The sequence below is a fragment of the Rhinopithecus roxellana genome, chromosome 13 (assembly GCF_007565055.1).
Source record: "Rhinopithecus roxellana isolate Shanxi Qingling chromosome 13, ASM756505v1, whole genome shotgun sequence".
NCBI classification, from domain to species: domain Eukaryota; kingdom Metazoa; phylum Chordata; class Mammalia; order Primates; family Cercopithecidae; genus Rhinopithecus; species Rhinopithecus roxellana.
The window spans coordinates 73,970,898-73,988,383 of NC_044561.1; the positions used below are offsets into that span (position 1 = coordinate 73,970,898).

At 51.3% G+C, this 17,486-nt stretch overlaps 1 protein-coding gene across 3 annotated transcripts in view; it reads right to left on the reverse strand.

Annotated features, from left to right (window-relative positions):
• PHACTR3 (phosphatase and actin regulator 3) overlaps window positions 1-17,486 on the reverse strand; it is a 274,427-nt gene that overhangs the window by 79,070 nt on the left and 177,871 nt on the right. For 2 of the 3 annotated variants that reach the window (XM_010365166.2, XM_030915878.1), the window contains exons 4-5: window positions 13,625-13,807; window positions 2,116-2,325 (exon numbers count right to left, since the gene is read on the reverse strand). In XM_010365166.2, coding sequence (XP_010363468.2) covers window positions 2,116-2,325; window positions 13,625-13,807 — 393 coding nt within the window. The remainder of the gene's footprint in view (window positions 1-2,115; window positions 2,326-13,624; window positions 13,808-17,486) is intronic. The other variant, XM_030915879.1, reaches the window with a different exon arrangement.

The following is a 17,486-nucleotide window of genomic DNA, read 5'->3' on the forward strand; positions in this document are numbered from 1 at the left end:
GAGGTTGGCAGGGTTGGTCCTTCTGAGGCTGTGAGGGAGATGCCATCCCAGGCCTCTCTCCCTGGAAAATGCTTGGTGTTCTGTGGATGCATCACTCCCATCCCTGTGTGTCCTGTTCTGCCTCTCACATGGACGCTGTCATTAGATTCGGGGCCTACCCTAATCCAGCATGAGCTCAGCTTGATCTTTAACTTACTGACAGTTGAGAGATGCTTATTCCAAGCAAGGCCATGTTCTGAGGTTCCAGGTGGATGGGAATTTTGGGAGGACACCATTCAACCCACTACAAGGTGGGGCAATGCGGTAAATGCTGGAAGATGGGGCACATGGTGCTATGAGGTCAGGGGTCAGGGCTGGCTCCCCTGAAGGAGAGACAGCTTGAGCTGTGGTCCCAAGCATGCAAAGGTATTGACCAGGCAAAGCAGGGAGGGAGAATGCTCTGGCAGGGAGAACAGCCAGGGCCAAGTCTCAGGATGGTGGGGTGGAGGGGACACCCCCTCACTCATCCCTCCACCCACCCAGCAGCACATCTTCCCACATACCAACCCTACTCGGGGAACCACAGGGCACACAGCCCCACATCTATCCCATCCAGAACATCTGCAGTACCAGCTAAAGAGGCCCCCTGTGGGATGTATCTCACCTCCTCTGGTTCTGTGGTGTCTGGTTGAGAATCATCAGTTAGATTGGAATACCTAACTCGTGTTAGGCGTACAAGGAAAATGCCCCACTGAAAGCATTTTCCACCCAAGAGTCACCTCCAGGTTGAGCGTTCACCCCATAAGGGGCAGTAAGGTCCTCAGAAAAGAGCCAGGGGCTGGGACCCAGCCCTCCCAAGCTCATGCCCAGGCTCTCCCTGTCCCAGCAGCTGACACCTCTTCCAAAAGGTGACAGTTCCCTCTTCCATGAAAGCTGGGAAGAAGCACAATGAGGATTAGGTGAGATCGCAGAGGGGAGGGCCCCAGCCCCTGGCCACATGTGTGGTAGCAACAAGCTTTGGGCCCAAAACTGGGTTCAAAAGTTTCAATCATTTCCAGGACCTGGGGCAAGTTCCTGGAGTTTCCTGAGCCTGTTTTGTCAGCTACAAATGGGGCACCTGGTGCCTACCCAACAAATGGCAATTACTGATGGTGGTTAATCAGAGGTTAGGTGATTGTAACAAAATTGTCCAACTCTGCTATGTGTCATGTGTGACACTCACAGCCTTCAAAGACAGCATGCAAGGTTTTACTCTGAAAAGTCATCATCTCTTGATAAACAGCCTACTTTTTCCCTGAGACCATCAATGTGTCCTGTTTGCAGCAGTAAATTCCAGACAAAAAATACCTAAGTTTGCAAAGTAATTATCTCTACTTGCTAGGATTATTCTGCCAGTGTGACAAAAGCTACATAAGTGTATGACTGTGGGGGCCTCTGGCCAGCTCTGCACCCCTATCTGACCACCAATGTCTGCTGTTTACTCCTGCTCTGCCTTGCTGGACAGAACTTATTGGAAAGTGAAACAGCAAAACAGAGACCAGCAGAGACAGGGAAGGAGGAAGGGAGAGAGACTGATTGAAAGAGACTGAGATTCAGAGAGAAGCACAAAGAGAAAGACAGACACATGAACATCCAGAAAGAACAGAACAGAACGGAAAGGAGAGGAAAAGAGAAAAGAAAAAGAAAAGCCAAGCCAAGCTAAAGCCAAGTCCCGTCCTGGGAACTGGCTGCATCTCTTGCATTCAGGTCCCAGAAGATGCCCCCTTTGACTCCTGCAAAGACACTCCCCTGTTTGCTTGAGGGAGACTAGGCAGTCTGCTCCTGACAAACCACAGTTTCCTTGGTAAGATCTACTCCTCTGGGCCTGCCCTGAACCCCAGTCACAGAAGCTAATGATGAGAACCAGTCCATAGTGGGTGCCCAATCAAGACTGGCTGAAGGTATGGATGGATGAATGGGTGGATGGATGGATGGGCGGACAGATGAATGGATGAGTGAATGGGTGAATAAATAGACAGATGATGGATGTGTGGATGAATGTATGATGGATGGATGGATAGATGGATGGATGGATGGATCCATGGATGGATAGGGCAGAGAAAGGAAAGAGGATGGACAGGATGCATGTGGACCCACCTGTGACATTTTTTGTGGTTTTGGAGCTTGCCTTGGGTGGCGGAGTGGGCAGCAGTGGGGGGCTGGGGAGCTGGCCCACAGATCTCTCCAGAGGTCTGGGAGGACTGTCCAGGGAGTCAGACCCAGCTAAGGCTTGGGAGAGCTCATCGGTGGTGGGCAGGAGGCTGCCAGGGTCTGCTTCTTCACCACTGGATGCAGATGGCATCTTGGCTGGTTCAAAGGCAAAGCAGAGAGTTCAAAAACATGTTTCCTCTGACAGCAATGGAAGTAAGAGAGCAAAGCAAGAGGGTTTGGTGGGATGGGATCATGAAGAGCATACAGAGCAGTCACCTCACACAGGCACTTGACTTCCTGCAAGTTCAACTCTCAACAGAACCATCAGAAGCAGAGAGAGGAGGATGCAGAGAGGGAAGTCATTTCAATAGCATGAGGGATTCCATTCTTTGTTCCACAAAGGTGCATGCCATAGCTCCCACCTCACCTAGGAGCAGTGTTCACCATGCCAGATTTTGGAATCAGACACACCCAGGCTCAAGTGGTCTCTGAACTTACTCTTGGACCTTAAGTTACTAAATCTCTCCAAAACTCCATTTACTCAGGCATGGCATTGTGTTACCAACAGGCCCTCACAGGATTGTTTCTCAGTTTAAGCAAGAAATGGCCATGACACAGTGTAACCCTCCAGTCCAGCAGCTCTCATTCTTATTTGTCTGTTTGCAGCAGCGCTAACATCTGGTATGCCAGCCTAGGGTGGGAGTGATGACAGGAAGGATCGACTTGGAGGAAGGGTTCGGCCAACCCAGAACCCTCATCCCTCCCTTCCTAGCTGCTCATTCAGGCTCCATCCACCTCCTTCACCACCACCCTCAGCCTGCCCATCTCCAGCTTTTCCTCAACCCATCAACCCTTCCCTTTCTTATTTCTCTTTTTACCTGGCTTGGGTTCCATCATCCATTATTTCAACAACAATCTGACCAACAGTCCCTAAGTTATTTGCCTGGATTCCTTTCAACTCTCTGGAAAAGTTTCATCTGGGGATGAAGCTGCCACTTGTCTGCTCCTGCCCTCGCCTAGTATTGCAGGAGGAAGAGCCCACAGAGTCCACTTCAGGAAGAACTGTTGCTCTGCAGGACCCGTAGCCAGGAACTTCCTCCTGCAGGTGCTCTGCATGACTGCTGAAGCCCTTTCTGTCCCTTCCCCACCTCCAGCTTCCCACCTTTGCTCTCCTACCACACAGCTTCACCTGCAGCTTTACAGGTAAAACTGAGGTCTTTGGACTGGGGATCTTCTTGGATTTCTGACTCAAATGCAAACTGCTGTCCCCAGTATCTCTGTTCTTCCTTACCTCTGATCCAAGAGAGGTGGTCTCCCTGGGACCAGCACTCCCTCACTTCCTGCCCTCTCAGCACACTCTTGAGTGCTAAGGCCCGTGGAAGGCACCTGGCACACATCATCTTATTCAGTTTTTACAACTACCCAATGAAGACAACACAAACACTCTCCCCATTGTATGTCTGAGGGAAAAGCCTGGTGGAGCTGGAGCTTGTCCTTGGGTCACTGTGTTAGCTCCTGTGGGGTTCATTCATCTATCAGCTGCTGTTTCTGGAGGTACCCAGGAGCTGTTGGTGCTGTCCGTGGTGCTGAAAACACAGTGGTTGGGGAGGGAGTATTAAAACAGGCCTAATTCCTAAGCCCGCAGAGAGCCTCCAGCTAAACACCAGATGGAAATATTGCATGCCCCTTGTATCCCATTAGCTATCATTAGTTTCTGTTCCTTTATTGCCCATGTTGGACATTTTAAACTCTAATTCCCAGCCCTTTCTTGCGTTAAGTTCATGACAATGGAGTCCTTATCTCAGAAGGGCCAGCCCTCCTAATGCCTGGAGAACAAAATTTCTGAAAGCAGAGATGGAGTATGTGTTGTTCTCCCCCAACAACACATACTCCAACTGCAGAGGGCAGACTCAGCTCTGTGTTATGAAGTTAGCCTGAACTGAGAACAACCATAATTACAGTTGGCTCTATACTCTTTTGTTCTGCATGGATACCCACAGGAAAGTGCTGTTTTCATTTTATTTTTCTTATTACTATTAAACTGTCCTCAAAAGTGTTACTTGTTCAAAGGGGTTTAAGACTCCTATGCTCTGACTTGTAACCTATAATGTCTAAGAGTCTACAACTCTGATTAGTTGTTTCACTTAGTAAGTTTTGCCCTGATAATAACATCAAAGTAAATATTTTGTGCTTTCTAGGTAAAAATAGTTGTGAGGTTTCATTGTTAAGTCACAGGTAAGCATAGAAATGCCCATTTTCTCTATGTAGGCTCCAGTTATAACTTGGTGGAGTTTTCTGTCTTGTGTAAATCAGCACAGGCAAGTGGACACCCTCATTCTTGGGACACCACACTTCAGAGCCCATTTCCTCGGCAGCCAAGCTCATGGCCAAGACCACCAGGCATGGGGTGAGCTCTCAGTAGCCAGCCCAGGCCTAGTTTTCTCCCAGGAAGTTTCCTCCTGGGGGTCCAACCTCTTTTCAGATATTCACACATCTATTATTCTGAAGCCCTTTAATGTGGTCCTTGCATCCACACCCTGCTTTGATTGTTTGGGTTTACAGGACTTCTTGTTCCAGATTGCTTCTTTGTGAATGGGTCATGCTCTCAGGGGACTGGTCACCCAGGACATTTCCAAAGTCCTGCTTTTGGGAGACAGCGATGTCATGGAAATGGCTCACCTCGCCTCAATTACACCAGAATCCAGCATCCCCCTCCTTCCTCCACGTGTTTGACCTATTTACAGATGAGTGACCTTGGTCTCCACCTTGCTTAGCGAGTCTCAGTCTCCTCATCTGTACAAATATCTATAAAATACCCAACCCTGCCCACTACAAGGATGGAAAGGCCAACATGAGACCACGGCAGGGAAGGTTTGTCTAGAGCTACTCAGCACTCCTCTGACTCATCTCCTCCAGGACAATGTGGCCAGCATCTGAACTGGGCTCCAAGGGTGTGCTAAGAGGTACCACCAAAGGAAGCATTACCAGGGAGGCAGAGCAGCCTGGGGTCAGTGTCCCCACTCCTGGGTCAGCCCCAGCCAATCATCTGGATCTATCTTCTATGTCTGATCTCCATGTAAAACTTCACTAGATAAGCACTGACTTGGGTCAGTTCCACATCCCTCTGAGCTACTGACATGTTGTCCCCCTTGGCCTGCATCACTGACTTATCCTTCTTTTTAGGATCCCAACAAAATCTAAAATATTCTACCCAAAACCAAACCAAACAATCTTGACCTCGTCTACACTCCCAGCTAAGTTACAATTATCTGTTCCTTTGCAAAATAAACTTATGAAAGATGACTTTTAACACTGCATCTCCACCCAGCAAGCCCTGGCCCCCTCACTGAGCCAGGGCCACACCACTTAGCCATCCACCATCTTTAACACTTTCCCCTCTGGCTTCCTGACACACACTCTCCTGGATCTACCCTGGAGCCCTGGCCACCTCTGCTCAGCCTCTCTGGCAGGTCCCACCTCCTGCATATGAAAGCCCACCTGGGCTGCCCCAGGATGCAGACCTGGGTCCTCTTCCCTGTCTACCCCTCTCACAGGTCATTCTCATCCACTCCTCTGGCTTCAGAACTGATTCCATTTCTCTGTCAACCCTGGACCGTTTCTCTGAGCTCCAGACTTCCATGTTACCAGTTGGCCACATTGGCATCTCCATCTGGAGGCCAATCACATCCAAACTTGAATCTTGGTCCCCACAACAAATTCTCCTGAGCCTTCCCTTCCCTCTCACTCATTCAACCATCAACCCATCTTGCAAATGTTATTGAACAACCATGGGTTCCAGGCACTATTCTAGAAGCTGTGGACATGGCACCAATCCAGCCAGATCCCTACTGCATTAGTCTCTTCTTATGCTGCTAAAAATAACTGCCCGAGACTGGATAACATACAAAGAAAAGAGGTTTAATTGACTCACAGTTCAGCATGCCTGGGAAGGCCTCAGGAAACTTACAAACACAGCAGAAGGCAAAGGGGAAGCAAGCACTTTCTTCACAATACTACAGGAAGAAGATGTACCAAGTGAAGGGGGAAGAGTCCCTTATAAAACCATCAGATCTTGTGAGAACTCACTCAGTATCATGAGAACAGCATGGGGAAAACTGCCCCCTGTGATTCAATTGCCTCCACCTGGCCTCTCCCATTGACATGTGGAGATTATGGGGATTGTGGGAATTATAATTCAAGACGAGATTTTGGGTGGGGACACAGCCACACCATATCATCCACTTTCACCAGGTTCAGTGCTCCATGCCCCACCAGCTGTCCAGCCAGACCAGATGCCCCACGCCACGCTTTTCTTGTCCTCTCCACCCAGTAACCACCCCTTATATCTAATTCACAGACAAGTCTCATGAACTCTACTTCCAAATAATTTCTCAGAAATATCCACTTGTCTCCCAGTGTGAGCTATCAGAACTTCTGCCTGGGCCTCCTCTCCAGCCTCTCAAGCTCCTGACAATGCGTCCCACCCCAGTGGAAACCCATTCCCCAAATCAGGGTTTGTCAGGCGTTTCCTGCAGAGGGTCAGGTAGAAAGTATTTCCAGCTTGGGCCATGTGGTCTTTGTTGCTATTACAGTCTGTTAGTATGGAGAACTCTGGAAGGCTGGCCAATCCAAACTACATCTCTCCTTGTTTCACACCAAAATAGATGTGAAGCCGCCCTGACCCTCAGTACTACCCAGCAGCACTTTCTGAGATGATGGACACATTTATTCCTTGTCCGTATGGTGGCCACTAGACCCTCATGACCACTGAACACTGGACAAGTGGCTGGAGTGACAAACAAGCTTAAATTTTAATTATTTCAAACAGCCACATGGCTAGTGACTACTGCACTGGACAGGGAGCTCTGGATTTCCCAGGACTGAGTCAATGGTCACAGTGCCACTACCTTAAGCCACAGAGTAAAGGGTAAGCCTCTGAGGTCCCCTCATTCCACCTGCCCAAGGTGGGACTCTGGGTTCCCTACCCTTCACCCTGATGGCCATGAGACTCGCCACACCAGCTAGGCTCACCAAAACCCACCTCCAGAGTCTCCCCCAACACATCCGTCCTCACCACACACTGAACCTTCACATCCTTGGCCTGCCTGATGGCTTTAAGGACAGGAGATGGTTTTCAGCATCTCCTCTCTCCCTCCCTCCTCCCCATCTTCCCTCTCCTCTGACACCGCCCTCTGCATCTCATGTGAGTGTGCAGCCACTGTTGTATCTTGGAATCTTGTCAAAACTGAAATTTCACAGCTCAAGTGCTGAATCCATTTTTGAAAAAGTGGAAGAAGACACTGGCTCTGCATGTTCTCGGCATTTGGGGGATCCACCCCTTGGGGCTGGACAAGCAGAAGCTTCTTCTAACCAAATGAAGTCTCAGCCAGAGGCTCCCACACTGTACAAACCCCAGTGCAGGGGTCAGGGCTAGGAATGGAAATACCTGAAGCTCAACCACAGCGCCACAAGTTCACGGCTTACTGGTAGCTCTTTGCTAAGCATGTTCCACTGACACCCTTCTGTGTAATCCTCATTTATTTTCCAGAGCAGGGGCTGATAAACCTTTTCTGTTCAGATGCAGACAATAAACATTTGACTTTCCAGGCTAAGAGGCAAAATCAAGAATATTATGTAGGAACTTAACAGGAGGAAAAACTCTCCCCTGCCACTTGCCTCGAGAGGGCTACCGGGGCAGGGGGCACACTGCAGCCAGTTACCACCCACTGAAGACATTCTGGAGTTCAAGGGTGGCCAGCCCAAGGATGGACGTGGAGAGCCATGGTCACTTGTACTCCACCCCCGTACACCCAGCACATCCTTGGTCTCAGCTTGGGCAGCTGGCTATGGGCCAGGTGGCTCACCAACTCCCAGATGAGGTTCCTCCACTCAGTGCCCAGTAGTTGACCAGAGCCCACGCCCCAGGAGTAGCTGGTATCAGCATAGGCCCCAGGCAGTGGTGAAGGGCAGCCACCAGTTGGGGAGACAAGTGCAGGGCTCAGGGAGGGAGGCACCTCACCGTGGTCTCCTGGCTCCCGGGACCAGCCCACTAAAGCAGTGCTCCACGGCCATGCAGACACAGACACGGGCAGTATCTGACCTGCAGTCTGCAATTTGACAGTCTCTGTTCTAGACTCACATTCCAGAACATTCCAGAAGCAGAACAAATGTTTATCTCCTGTTTGGCTCTAGAGTTTAGGCTGTAGAGTGTTATGGTGAAGATCAAACCCAGTCCTGCCACTGGGTTTGATCTATTTTTATGCTCTATGGCCTGGGAAAGTGACTTAACCTCTCTGGGCTCTGTTTTCTCATCCAAAAATATGGGGCTGTTACAAGATAATAGAGTGCACACAGAACATGATCCCTGAGTGTCACTCTCCTTTTTAATTAGTGCACTCGTGGGAAGGCCAGAACTCAGCCCCTGTCCCACAACAGAAACGCTGAACAGGACCCTGTTCCCATTTGTGTCAAAACACCAGATCCTTCTGGGCTTTGTAGGGAATGCTCTGTTGCTGGTGTGGCATTCATTATTAGGCCATTTTCATGCTGCTGATAAAGACATACCTGAGACTGAGTAATTTATAAAGAAAAAGTTTAAAGGACTCACAGTTCCATGTAGCTGGGGAGACCTCACAATCACGGCAGAAGGCGAAAGACACATCTTACATGGTGGCGGACAAGAGAGAATGAGAACAAAACAAAAGGGGTTTTCCCTTATAAAACCATCAGATCTCATGAGGCTTATTCACTACCATGAGAACAGTACTGGGGAAACTGCCCCCATGATTCAATGATCTCCCACCAGGTCCCTCCCACAACAGGTGAGAATTATGGGAGCTACAATTCAAAATAAGATTTGGGTGGGGACATACACAAATCATATCAAGCACCATCCAAACAAAACCAGGAAAAGCAAAATCACCCCAAACACAAAAGCTGAAAGTCAACCCAAGTCGCCAAACCAAAGGCTCAAGGAAAATAATGGTGAAAATCATTGACAGTGTCCTCCTCCTGAGATCTGCAATATTCAGATGTACCCCCTGCCACCCACACTCATCATGGTTGGGGCATGGGAAAGCAGCAACTCCAGTCCTGGATGTTGCCACCTGGATGCCAGGAGTGACCTAGGACAGCCCCTTGTGCTTTTTGATGACCCCTCTCGCCCACCCCCAGCAAAGTTCATGGGAGGTTTACTTTTGAAGAGAAAGCACCTGACCTTTCAGGACAGCAGTGTGCACCACTGAAGAGATCCCAGGGGCTCCTGTAGGTGTAGACCGTCACCCACGGGACACTGCGTTCTGGGCCCCCGTGAGGTTTCCCTGAACTTGTCCAAGGTCAAGGAGAGAAGCAGGGCCCAGACTCCAGCACTCACATGACGCATTTGCCACTCAAGGATATGGCTTTGTCGGCCATTAGATGACATCTGTCTGTCATAGAATTATCCACAACACAGAGCGACTGAGCCCAGACGTGGCCAGCTCCCTCGGGTGCTGAGGTGCAGAATGTGGGAAGAGAACAGACAGCATCAGACACAAAGCATCAAACAGCGGGTCCTCTTGGGCTCTGCAGTAGAAACTGGAGAACTAAGGACCATGTTGCCTCACGGTGGCCTCAGGCTTTAACTCCTTCTATCACAAAACACTGAGGCCCAAAGCAGAAAATTAAAAGTCAGTAACACAGGGGTTGGCTCCGAAGACCAGGCTGTTAACCTTCATGGAAGGGATTGCAAACTCCAACATCCAAAGTGCCAGGCCCATCTACAGGGACAGACTCTGTTCAGCTCCAGTGACCCTGGCTGTGTGACAGCAGGGATCCGGGGGGCCTGAACTTTGACAACTGAAAGGAAACTGCACATCTGGATTTCTGTGAACACGCCTGATTTTTAAACATTGGCTTGCAAATTTTTTAACCAGTACATTTAATGTCCCTGTGTTAAGCTACACCCTGTTTATAGGGGTGTTGCTCATGGCCAAGCTTCTGAACATTGACCTGGTGTTATGGAGGTGAACAATGTCCCTAGTGCAGGATCCCAGGTCTGTAGGGCTGGATGAGGCCTCGGGGTTGTCCCAGCCATAGCAAACTGCAGGTGACCCCACATCCCAAAACACACGTGCTACTAGAGAGATGGCCTCTCTGGGAGCATCTGTAGGCAGCTAAATACTGTGTGTTAGTACGTCCCTTTCCAAGGGTTGTTTTTGACAATGAAGACGACAGATGACAATGATGGTGACAGATGACAATGATGGTGACAGATGACAATGACAGATGACAATGACGACAGATGATGGTGACAGATGACAATGACTGACGATGATGATGGTGACAGATGATGATGATGACAATGATGATGGTGACAGTAACAGTGATGCTACAGTAGCAGCAGTAAACACTTTCCAAGTGCTCGGTGTGGGTTAAGACGGAGATAAGCCTTTCCTGGGGATCACTTAATTTAATTTTAGCGACCCTGGGAGGTCAGTGTGACTACTATCCTCATTTCACAGCTGATCAAACAGGATCAGAGAGGTTAAGTCACTTACCCATGGCCCCACAGCTCAGTCAGGAGTTCAGACCTGTGTCTCACCTGATGTCAAAGATGTCCTCTGTTTCCAGTTATTTGGACCAGTTGTTTGACCTGTGTGCCAGCATCTCATCATGGGCATGAGATCTCTGGGGGCTGCTTCCAGGGCTAAGTAAGCTAATGAATGTGGAGTCATTAGCAGAGCACTCTCCCCAACCCTGCCTGCAGGCAGCCACCTGTGTCAGCTCGTTATCCCCAGCGTGATGACAAATGTCACTAACTGCTAATAAGCCAGCTGCATCCCTAAGGAATGGAATGGTCTTTCTTAAACCAGATTTGTGGCTCCTGCTTTAGACATTTTGGACATTCCTCTGTGTTTTCTATACTTCTGTTTGCTATATTTTACTTTAAGTGAATTCACATTTTTATCTCTGTTTATAAGAAAAAGCAAATCTCTATAATTGCCCAAAATGAGAAGTCAGTACTTCTTGCCCTAATTAAAGTATTTTCATTATTAATGTTTAAACATTTTCATTATTAATTAAACATTAATAATGTTTTCTCATTGTCTGTCCACATGCCATTCACAAGAAGTCATCTCACAAACCCCAGGGGCACAAGACCCACACTGGGGAAGCCGGGAATGAGACAAGTCCCCGGGGAACCACGCACGTCTCCAGTATCCCTGCCCCCAGGTCTTGCCAGGTCACCAGCAGAGCGCTTCCTACAAGGCAAATCCCATTGTCTCTCCATCCCTGGGGGTTCCAGCTGCCCTCAGGGAAAACCTGCCAGGCCAACTCTCTCCAATCTGTGGGCTGTTTTTTATTTTAAATTTTTTTGAAACAGGGTCTGGTTCTGTCACCCAGACTGGAGTAAGTGGTGTGATCAAGGCTCACTACAGCCTTGACCTCCCGGTCAACCAAAAACAAAAAACAAAACTGTTTTGTAGAGATGGGGTCATGCAATGCTGTCCAGGCTGACTTTGAACTCCTAGGTTCAAGTGATTCTCCTGTCTTGGCTTCCCAAAGTGCTGGAATGATAGGTGTGACCCACCTCACCGAGCCCTGGGCTGTTTTTAATCATTACAGTTCCACTGACAAGAGCTGCACCCTTTCACCATCGACGCTGCTTTTGTGCTATGAGGGTAGAGGCAAGTGACTGCGTCAGACACCTCCAGCCTGCAGCGCTGATGCTCTTTCCTCTCTGGCCCTTTTCAGAAAAGGTGTGTGTTCCTGTCCCCTGTCTTTGCATGTTATTCCCCTTTCTGGGATACTCTGCACCTCACTCTCTGCCTGGCTGATTCCCACTCCTCCCTCAGGCCTCATTCAGGAGAGGGTCCTTGATACAAATGTGTAATCTCAACAGACCCACTCTGCTCTCAGGAACCCATCCTCACACCCAGCGTCTGGAGAGCGAGCGAGACCCTGTGTCTGAGGTCAGAAGAGGGCGCTGAGGGGAGCAGGCACAGGCCCTGAGCTGAGCTACAGAAACCACTGCCAAGGAGAAGTGTGAGCCCCAGCGGGGGCTGGGAGCAGCAGCCCTGGCTCCCTTGGGGAGGCTCATGGGCCATACACAAGGGCTGGGCTGCGGGGACCACACCATGGCAGGAAAGCCAGGCTCTGCTCAGCCATAAGAACCATGCCAGCCCCAAAGTCAGATACCTGGGGCACACAGAGACCTGTGTGTGTGGAGGGGGCCTCTGCGTGAGAGCTGGGACCCTCCAGGGGTCACAACTCTCAGACCCCAAATTCCAAGCCAGGTGAAACTGGAGAGACACAGCCACACCCGAGGAGGGCTGAGCATGCCTCTGGGCAGGTGCCTGCTAGCGCTGCAGCGGTGCTGTGGACGGGTGGCCTGCGAGGCTGTGGGTGTCACCCTTCTGTGGCAGAAGGAAGCCCCAGGCACAGTGCACCCGCTCTGAAGCAGAAGCCTACCAGGCTGTCCTGGGGCCTGGATTTCCAACTTCCTACACTCACGGAGAGATGCGTTCACCTTCCCACCCCCAAACTGTGTGAGACTTGTTTATAGCCTGAAATTTTATGAGACAACAGGATTCCAAGTCAACAGTGAAGCTCCAAAAGAATCGCTCTGCCAGGTGGGAGAGGAGGAGGAGCTGGTGAAGCGCCTGCAGGTTTCTGTGGCCAGTTCCTGCTTTCCTCCCTTCTGTCCTTCCTTCCTTCTCCCCATCCTTGGGAGGTGCCCTGGTCTATTCAATTAAAATAAAAACCACCACCACTACCCAAAGCCCCTACTGCCTTTGATAATAGTCGCTTTACACAGCAGACACTGTGCTAAGTTCCTCCCACCCTCCAAACAACCCTGATGTAGGTCCATTACTTTTCCCATTTAACAGAGGGAAACTGAGGCTTGGAGCAAGGCACCAAGCCCACCTCCCCTCAAGAAGCAGCGGAAGAGTCCTGCATAGGCTGCAGCACGCTGAGCCTGCATCAGCACCGACCAGCTCCCAGGCATGCACACACGCAGGGACTTAAGCATCTTTTAGGCCAAGAGGACCCCTGTGGCAGGATTTCGGCCATAGGAAAGTCCCTCAACCCTACGTCCTACCCCTTTTCGGGTCACTAAAATCACCCCACTGGGCACTTGCCCCTCCAGAGAGCACTTTCCTGCCTAAAAGCTCCCAGAGAAACCCAAAGACGCCCTGGGAGCGGGGGGAAGATGTGCCAGGGAGATGAACATCGTTAAGTACCTTCACTTATTGGCTGTGCCAGACTTGGAAAGAGACAGTAGAGAAAAGTGCCCCAGCAAACCATCCAACCCAGCCAGGTAGCACAGCATGGCAGCGCATTGAGCACGGGCCTGGCTCTCTTGAGAACAATGTTCTACGAGGGCCGTTGCCTAAGCTATAGCCAGGGACACCCATAGGGACGTATGGCCATTCTAGGAGAAGCTCAACTTAGTGCGGTCTCCAGTCAGTACCTGCATCGTCCAAGTGGGCGGCTGAGGACAGTGGCTTGTCCAGGGAGACCTGGTCCTTCCCAGTGGCCAAGGGGCTTCCAGGCTGGGCATCTTCTGAAGTCAGCATCTCCGACTTGGGAGTAGGTGGTTCACTCTGCACAGATCGGGGTCCTCCATCGGGGTTGCACGTTTTGCTTTCAGCATCTACAAGGAAATGCAGCTGTCAGCCAGGCCTGCACCTCTCTCCCTTCATCCCTTCCACCATCCCAAGAGCCTTCCTGAGGAGTATCCATTCTATGCTCTGGGTGGTCCCCCACCTCTCTCCCCCCACCACACACCAGGGGACAACAAACGGTGATTGCTGTAGACCTCTGAGATGCAGGGGTGGTTGTGGCTGCAGAAAACCAACTCACCTCTGCACCCACCACTCGACCCTCAGCCAGGCATTAAACAGGTGTTTACTGATCACCCACTACGTGTCTGGCACTGTGATAGACCCTGGCAAGGTGGAGGTTAATAAGATACAGTCCTTGCCCCCAGGGCGCTCACACTCTAAGGAAGCCACGCAGATGACCGCACATGGTACCATGAGCCCAGAACGGGGGCACACCCATGGATGGAGGGGACACAGAGCCGGGGGTCCCTAGGTCTGACAGGCAGCCCTCCCAGAAGAGGAGGCACTGGCAGGGCATAAGGAAGGATCTGGTGCTTCGCCTCTCTTGAAGCTTGGCTGCTGCAGCCTCTGAGGGTCCGGCCCTTCACTTGTCATCCCTGGGGTTGCACCTTAATGGTGAGGGGCTCAGCACTCGGAGAGCAAAAGAAATGGCCCAGTTACCCAACTGTAGGATGGCAGGGCCCTCGGCCAGCAAGTCACAGTCACGTCACTGAGATGCACGTTACAGCTCCACGCACAAAGCCTCCACATGGCCCTGCAGGACTCCTCTCAATCCCTACAGCAGTTCCTGGAGGACTGGTGCAGAGGGCAGTGTGACCTGCACATGTTGACACAGCCACGAGGTGGCCGTTTGGGGATGCCAGCCTGCCCTGACCTCCTTCCACATGCCTCCCATCCTGGCAGTGGAAGGAAGAGGCAACATTTACTTCAGGGTCGGGGTCCATAGGACCTGGTCAATTCTGATTCCCACCTGCCATCCCTGTGTCCTTCAACAGTGTCCCTTTCACTCCTAAGTGTCCTGTTTGGACAACAGTATACAGTCACCCTATCATGCGTCCCACCACCTGCAAATGGCATTTTGGGCCCAAATAGCAAATTCCTCTGGATCTCAATTTCCTTACCTATAAAACGGGGATAATATTTCTGCTTGCTTCATGGCAACATTACGAGAATTAATGGAGCTCAGGTATGGAATGTGTCTGGCATAAGGTGTGCACTTTACGTATGCTTTCTGTCATATTGGTGGTGATGGTTTCTGACAACGAGAAGAGGAGGGTGACAAGAGTGATCTGGCCCTTGGTCTGCACCTTTGGGCCCATCTGCTAACAGCAGGCTTAGGACAGAACCGTTTCTCCCTCCACAGAGTCCTCACCACACCCAGGACTCACGCCAGACCCATTTCCTGCCTGGGGCCCTGGAAGAGATTTGAGCTGTCATCACTGCCGATCAGATTCCCTCTGCTGCGCATGTCTCCTCCGGAGAGAATGAAAAGGTCAGCCATGCCATAAGTCTGGAGATTTGGGGCCGGACGATCTCATCCATGCAGACGTGTCAGTTGCCCAGAGGTCCAGGCGAGGCTGGCAGGCTCTTCCCATAAGGCGCAGATGGCAAACGTGCCAGGCTCTGTGGGCCACGTGCCGTATGCCCCGTGCTACAACTCTTCTTTGATTTTTTGTTTAATTTTTATGAAAGTCTTTCCTATTTAAAAAGCATTCTTAGCTCAAAGGCCACATAAAAACAGGTCCTGAGCCAGATTTGACCCTTAGCTATAACAGCCCGCCAACCCAGATACAAGCCAAGAGAGCTCACCAAGTAGACAAAATCAGAGGTCACAAAGCTCAAAACTGAATCAGCCCCTTCTCGTGACTGGTTTCCTCGTACTTGACATGCAACTGCGACAGCACAGCTTACCCGGCCCCTGGGCACACACAGGGAATGTGAGAGCTGGCGTGAAGGAGCACAAGGCTCCGCCAGCTTGAGCTTCACACCTACCCTGTGTGACAGGCAAGGCTGCCACCCACCGCTGGCAGTTATGGACACCACACCTTAGAATGCACAGGTCTTTTGCTGCCACGCCTGTCACTGCTGTTAATAAGGATGCCTCCATCATCATCAGCAGCAGCAGCATCAAACTCATCACAGCCACCACCATAAAAGGGTCAGAACATTGAACCTGGAAGGCCCAGAGGTCTCCAGACTCAAAAAAGCACCACACCCCTCCACAGTCTGAACCTTCCCCTGCTTTTGCAGCTTAGCAGCCCTTGCAGGACTTCTCTGGGCTGCGGTCAGAGCTCCAGCTGATAATCATGTTCAATGAAAAGTTTCAGTTCCCAAAATAGCCCTGGTGGCAGGGCTGTTGCTAAGAAACGCCGGTTGGGGAGGGGTGGGGGGAGTGGTGGGAGCCCAGGCCCTGCTCCTCTCCCTGGAAGGTCAGCCTCCCCCTGGCCACTCTCCTTCCAGGGCTGCAGAAGGGAGCACAGAGCAGTGCGCCTGAGCAGCCACAGTGAGAGGGAACGTGCTGTAGACATGCACACAGCACTCAGATGCTGCATGCAGGCACACACGTGTACAGTCATGGCACATGTATGTGCACGGTGCAAGCACACGTGGGTGCACATATGCAGACATGTGTCCCCCGGCGTTCCTACCACATGGAAACCAGACAGACTTGATTTGTCACTGTCCAATTCCCTGAGGAAAGAATGCCTAGTCAATCTCAGGTCACTGAACACAGCACAGAGTAACAAACTCTCTTCTTTTATACCCAATGACAGGGTAGGAAATTCCTTAAATTATTTAAGAAAATGCCAAGTCAACGCATACAGGGAGATGGAGGAAAGCCATTCAGAACATAAACAGTATCTGGCACAGAGAAACGTGGGCTGGGCGAGGGGGCTGGGGAAGGGGACCCCTTGTGCTAGAGATTTGGTCTGGTCTCGCTTGGTCACGGATATCTCAGAGGAGGGCGGAAGGAGCACTGAAGACAGCAGAGGGGTCCCCTCTCCCCTCCCCGGGACACAACTGGCCCCACTGCACACATCTAGTAATGTAATAATGCCACCAGCAGGGTCCTTCCTAGGTCCAAGCTGATGACTAGTCACAGAACAGGAGGGGATGGGGTCGGAGTGGTCCATAAAACGGACCATCGATCATAAAATAACACCCCAGAGGGAGCAAACTCATGCCCTGGACGCTGCCTCAACCCCCAGGAGGTGGCGGGCTCTTTTCTGCCGGCCGTTCCCAGAGGCCAGCTCCCTCCACCAGGCTGCCCACCTGCTTCAGGGCCAGCTCCAGGGTGTCCGACGTGTATGCACACGCGTGTGCATACGTGCGCGTGTGCAGGGCAGAAGGCAATCCTGGGATTTGTAATGGCCAAGCAAGTTCAAATGTGAGTTTTGATGGGGTTCAATTGAGGCTCCGGGGCCACGGACGATCCACTCCCGCAGCCTCACAGGGCCTGTCCCGCATGAAGTCCCGGCCACCTTGCAGGGAGGCTCCTGAGCCTGGCCGGCCACAGGAGGGCGCCCCCGGCTGCAGCTGCGCCCCTGCCGGCCGCGGAAGGCGGTGGCTGAAGCTGGTTCCTTAACCCCAAAGCCGGGAAAGCGCTTCTGCTCCTTACCCTGGAGAGTCCTCACACCCACAGCAAAGGCGGCGGCACTGCGTGCCCACCCCGGAGCGGCAGCCCTCACGCCGGGTCCTCCCCTGAGC